Source organism: Lissotriton helveticus, chromosome 4_1 (assembly GCF_964261635.1).
Source record: "Lissotriton helveticus chromosome 4_1, aLisHel1.1, whole genome shotgun sequence".
In the NCBI taxonomy this organism is placed as follows: Eukaryota; Metazoa; Chordata; class Amphibia; order Caudata; family Salamandridae; genus Lissotriton; species Lissotriton helveticus.
Window position 1 is genome coordinate 67,005,938 of NC_136063.1, and position 6,249 is coordinate 67,012,186.

General features: G+C 48.2%; 1 protein-coding gene across 1 annotated transcript in view; it reads right to left on the bottom strand.

The window, feature by feature from the left end:
* The window catches only part of LOC144827867 (embryonic protein UVS.2-like), a 59,147-nt gene extending 54,922 nt beyond the window's left edge, over window positions 1–4,225 (bottom strand). The window contains exon 1 of the mRNA XM_078686032.1: window positions 4,142–4,225. Coding sequence (XP_078542158.1) covers window positions 4,142–4,210 — 69 coding nt within the window. The 5' untranslated portion in view covers window positions 4,211–4,225. The remainder of the gene's footprint in view (window positions 1–4,141) is intronic.
* Window positions 4,226–6,249: the final 2,024 nt, after the last annotated feature.

The window sequence follows — 6,249 nt, forward strand, 5'->3', positions numbered from 1 at the left end:
CTCTATATACCATTGTTAAGGGGGTCTCACCTGTGCCGGCACAGAGCTCTATATACCATTGTTAAAGGGGTCTCACCTGTGCCTGCACTCAGCTCTATATACCATTGTTGAAGGGGTCTCACCTGTGTCTGCACTCAGCTCTATATACCATTGTTTAAGGGGGTCGCACCTGTGCCTGCACTCAGCTCTATATACCATCGTTAAAGGAGCCTCACCCGTGCCTGCACTCAGCTCTATATACCATTATTAAAGGGTTCTCACCTGTGCCTGCACACAGCTCTATATACCATTATTAAAGGGTTCTCACCTGTGCCTGCACACATCTCTATATACCATTATTAAAGGGTTCTCACCTGTGCCTGCACACAGCTCTATATACCATTATTAAAGGGTTCTCACCTGTGCCTGCACACAGCTCTATATACCATTGTTAAAGTGGGTCTCACCTGTGCCTGCACACAGCTCTATATACCATTATTAAAGGGTTCTCACCTGTGCCTGCACACAGCTCTATATACCATCGTTAAACGGGTCTCACCTGTGCCTGCACACAGCTCTATATACCATCGTTAAACGCATCTCACCTGTGCATGCACACAGCTCTATATACCATCATTAAAGGGGGTCTCACCTGTGCCTGCACTCAGCTCTAAATACCTTTGTTAAAGGGGTCTCACCTGTGCCTGCACACAGCTCTAAATACCATTGTTAAAGGGGTCTCACCTGTGCCTGCACACAGCTCTAAATACCATTGTTAAAGGGGTCTCACCTGTGCCTGCACTCAGCTCTATATACCATTATTAAAGGGTTCTCACCTGTGCCTGCACACATCTCTATATACCATTATTAAAGGGTTCTCACCTGTGCCTGCACACAGCTCTATATACCATTATTAAAGGGTTCTCACCTGTGCCTGCACACAGCTCTATATACCATTATTAAAGGGTTCTCACCTGTGTCTGCACTCAGCTCTATATACCATCGTTAAAGGGGTCTCACCTGTGCCTGCACACATCTCTATATACCATTATTAAAGGGTTCTCACCTGTGCCTGCACACAGCTCTATATACCATTATTAAAGGGTTCTCACCTGTGCCTGCACACATCTCTATATACCATTATTAAAGGGTTCTCACCTGTACCTGCACACAGCTCTATATACCATTATTAAAGGGTTCTCACCTGTGCCTGCACACATCTCTATATACCATTATTAAAGGGTTCTCACCTGTGCCTGCACACAGCTCTATATACCATTATTAAAGGGTTCTCACCTGTGCCTGCACACAGCTCTATATACCATTATTAAAGGGTTCTCACCTGTGTCTGCACTCAGCTCTATATACCATCGTTAAAGGGGTCTCACCTGTGCCTGCACACATCTCTATATACCATTATTAAAGGGTTCTCACCTGTGCCTGCACACAGCTCTATATACCATCGTTAAACGGGTCTCACCTGTGCCTGCACACAGCTCTATATACCATCGTTAAACGGGTCTCACCTGTGCGTGCACACAGCTCTATATACCATCATTAAAGGGGGTCTCACCTGTGCCTGCACTCAGCTCTATATACCATCGTTAAAGGGGGTCTCACCTGTGCCTGCACACAGCTCTATATACCATTGTTAAAGGGGTCTCACCTGTGCCTGGACACAGCTCTATATACCATTGTTAAAGGGGGTCTCACCTGTGCCTGCACACAGCTCTATGTACCATTGTTAAAGGGGGTCTCACCTGTGCCTGCACACAGCTCTATATACCATTGTTAAAGGGGTCTCACCTGTGCCTGCACTCAGCTCTATATACCATTGTTAAAGGGGGTCTCACCTGTGCCTGCACAGAGCTCTATATACCATTGTTAAAGGGGTCTCACCTGTGCCTGCACTCAGCTCTATATACCATCGTTAAAGGGGTCTCACCTGTGCCTGCCCGCAGCTCTATATACCATTGTTAAAGGGGTCTCACCTGTGCCTGCACTCAGCTCTATATACCATCGTTAAAGGGGTCTCACCTGTGCCAGCACACAGCTCTATATACCATGGTTAAAGGGGGTCTCACCTGTGCCTGCACTCAGCTCTATATACCATTGTTAAAGAGGGTCTCACCTCTGCCTGCACACAGCTCTATATACCATTGTTAAAGGGGTCTCACCTGTGCCTGCAATCAGCTCTAGATACCATCGTTGAAGGGGTCTCACCTGTGCCTGCACACAGCTCTATATACCATCGTTAAAGGGGGACTCACCTGTGCCTGCACACAGCTCTATATACCATCGTTAAAGGGGTCTCACCGGTGCCAGCACACAGCTCTATATACCATTGTTAAAGGGGTCTCACCTGTGCCTGCACACAGCTCTATATACCATTGTTAAAGGGGTCTCACCTGTGCCTGCACACAGCTCTATATACCATTGTTAAAGGGGTCTCACCTGTGCCTGCACACAGCTCTATATACCATTGTTAAAGGGGTCTCACCTGTGCCTGCACTCAGCTCTATATACCATAAAGGGGTCTCACCTGTGCCTGCACTCAGCTCTATATACCATAAAGGGGTCTCACCTGTGCCTGCACTCAGCTCTATATACCATCGTTAAAGGGGTCTCACCTGTGCCTGGACTCAGCTCTATATACCATTGTTAAAGGAGCCTCACCTGTGCCTGGACTCAGCTCTATATACCATCGTTAAAGGGGTCTCACCTGTGCCTGCACACAGCTCTATATACCATTGTTAAAGGGGGTCTCGCCTGTGCTTACACACAGCTCTATATACCATTGTTAAAGGGGGTCTCACCTGTGCCTGCACAAAGCTCTATATTCCATTGTTAAAGGGGTCTCACCTGTGCCTGCACTAAGCTCTATATTCCATTGTTAAAGGGGGTCTCACCTGTGCCTGCACTCAGCTCTATATACCATTGTTAAAGGGGGTCTCACCTGTGCCTGCACTCAGCTCTATATACCATCGTTTAAGGGGGTCTCACCTGTGCCTGCACAAAGCTCTATATACCATCGTTAAAGGGGTCTCACCTGTGCCTGCACTCAGCTCTATATACCATCGTTAAAGGGGGTCTCACCTGTGCCTGCACTCAGCTCTATATACCATTGTTAAAGGGGGTCTCACCTGTGCCTGCTCTCAGCACTATATACCATTATTAAAGGGGTCCCACCTGTGCCTGCACTCAGCTCTATATACCATCGTTAAAGGGGTCTCACCTGTGCCTGCACTCAGCTCTATATACCATCGTTAAAGGGGTCTCACCTGTGTCTGTACACAGCTCTATATACCATTGTTAAAGGGGTCTCACCTGTGCCTGCACACAGCTCTATATACCATTGTTAAAGGGGGTCTCACCTGTGCCTGCACACAGCTCTATATACCATTGTTAAAGGGGCCTCTCCTGTGCCTGCACTCAGCTCTATATACCATTGTTAAAGGGGTCTCACCTGTGCCTGCACACAGCTCTATATACCATCGTTAAAGGGGTCTCACCTGTGTCTGTACACAGCTCTATATACCATCGTTAAAGGGGTCTCACCTGAGCCTGCACTCAGCTCTATATACCATTGTTAAAGGGGGTCTCACCTGTGCCTGCACTCAGCTCTATATACCATTGTTAAAGGGGCCTCACCTGTGCCTGCACACAGCTCTATATACCATTGTTAAAGGGGTCTCACCTGTGCCTGCTCTCAGCTCTATATACCATTGTTAAAGGGGTCTCACCTGTGACTGCACTCAGCTCTATATACCATTGTTAAAGGGGGTCTCACCTGTGCCTGCACACAGCTCTATATACCATCGTTAAAGGGGTCTCACCTGTGCCTGCACTCAGCTCTATATACCATCATTAAAGGGGGTCTCACTTGTGCCTGCACTCAGCTCTATATACCATCGTTAAAGGGGGTCTCACTTGTGCCTGCACTCAGCTCTATATACCATCGTTAAAGGGGGTCTCACTTGTGCCTGCACTCAGCTCTATATACCATCGTTAAAGGGGGTCTCACCTGTGCCTGCACACAGCTTTATATACCATCGTTAAAGGAGCCTCACCTGTGCCTGCACTCAGGTCTATATACCATTGTTAAAGGGTCTCACCTGTGCCTGCACTCAGCTCTATATACCATCGTTAAAGGGGGTCTCACCTGTACAGGTAAGCTCCAGCAGGTGCCCACCAGGCACACTGCCACCAGGGTCCATGCTCGACTGTCCATTCTCTGGTTCTGGAACAGAGCTCAGGTCACCACCAGACAATGTTTCTTCCTTCAGAGAGATGCTTCGTTGACCTTAGACCCAGTTCTTTATATACCCAGAAGAGGCTGAGCATCCTCCAATCAGCCTTCAGCCCCAAGGATGACGTCTCTTTCTGCACAGATCACAAGGTGTGTCTGTCCTGGAGAGACTGCCCTGGGATTGCCTCTCTGGTGCCAGAGCTAAGATAATAATAAGCAGCTTTTAAGTGTGGTAAATTGGGTTTGTGACAGTCCCTGCACCGTGGTATATTCGTGTTGTCTGTATTCTTTCTGTAAGAGGGTGAAGTTGGGATTGGACACAGGCGCACCTTCAGGGTTTGGCTCCTCAAACAACAGCAAAAGTCCTCGAGGCACCGAAAGACCCGGAGTGGAGAAGATCACAGGAGACACAAAAAGTGCATCTGATGAGCTGGGCGTGGGTCTGGAGAGCAGATTTAATGTTTCAAGCAAAGTTAGTTAGCTTCATAGATGGATCAGAGTTAAACAGCTGTAGATGGAAGGCAGGGCCGGAGGATGAAAGGAAGAGTGCAAGAACAAAAGGCAGATGAGTAGGATGAAAGGCAGAGGAGTAGGATGAAAGGCAGAGTAGTAGGATGAAAGGCAGAGGAGTAGGATGAAAGGCAGAGTAGTAGGAAGAAAGGAAGTGTGGGACGATGAAAGGAAGGGTCGGAGGATAAAAGGGAGGGTGAAAGAATGAACGGGAAGGTGGGAGGATGAAAGGCAGAGTGGGAGGATGAAAGGAAGAGTGTAAGAATAAAAGGCAGAGCAGTAGGATAAAAGGCAGAGTAGTAGGAAGAAAGGAAAAGTGGTGAGATGAAAGGAAGGGTGGAAGGATGAAAGGATGAGTATAAGAACGAAAGGCAGAGGAGTGGGATGAAAGGCAGAGTAGGAAGAAAGGCATAGTGGGACTATGAAAGGCATGGTGGGCAAATGAAAGCAAGGGTGGGAGAATGAAAGGAGGGGTGGAAGAATGAAAGGCTTGGAGGGAGAATGAACGGAAGGGTCGGAGGATGAAAGAAAGGGTGGAAGAATGAAAGGGGTGGTGGTGGTTGAAAGGAAGGGTGGGAGGATGAAAGGAAGGGTGGAAGAACGAAAGACAGGATTGGAGGATGAAAGGATGCGAGGATGACAAGTGTGGTGGAGGCTGGACGAAAGGAAGGGTGGGGTGAGGGAAAGCATGGTAGAAGGCTACTTGCATTTAAAAAGGTGCAAGGCCAGGGCGGGTGGAATGAAGGGAAAAAGAGTAAAATGGTGGAAGCAAGGGTGTAAGAATGCAGCAGGGACATGCGCCCTTACGCCCTCATTACGGGATTTGGTGCCCCTTCCTGAATTACATACTTCAATCTCAGCTCAACCTGTCCATAATTGACAAATTCAGACACAATATGAGAGCCCGCCCACTGCCTGCCAGCTTTTCACCAATAAGCTCAGAATTTTAACCTCCAATCATTTGTTTTCTTTCATAGACCACGGTGTCCTTCGTTTTTTTAGGGGTAGGTGTAATTCTCTAAACCCCAATTACGCATAATTACTGCGAAATGATTCGTAATTATGCGTAAGTACATGGCAAGCGTAATCCAGCATATAACGCTATGTGTCCAAAATGGGCCTAAGGATGCACTTTATGCAGAGAGCACTAAGTGCTCCAGGACACGAACAGCTGTAGCCGCAGCTGGCCGCTCTGAGGGGCATATTTATGAGAGGCTTGCGCTGCCGGAGCACCACTTCTTCTGACGCTCCAGCGGCGCAACCCTCTCAACCATATCTATGAGGCCACGCAAAGCCACTTTGAGAGCTTTGCATGGCCTCATAGATATGTAGTAGGCCAAAGCAGCGCAAGTCGCGGCGTTGCCTTACTCTGCACCTGGGACGCGTTCCATGGGCGCTGCAGTGGGTTTTTCCATTCAACACCCATGGATTTTGACAGTGCCCCAGATTTACTTGATTGTGTAAACCTGGGGCAGGGCTAAACCCTTACGCCTCCCCAGAGCAGGTGTATT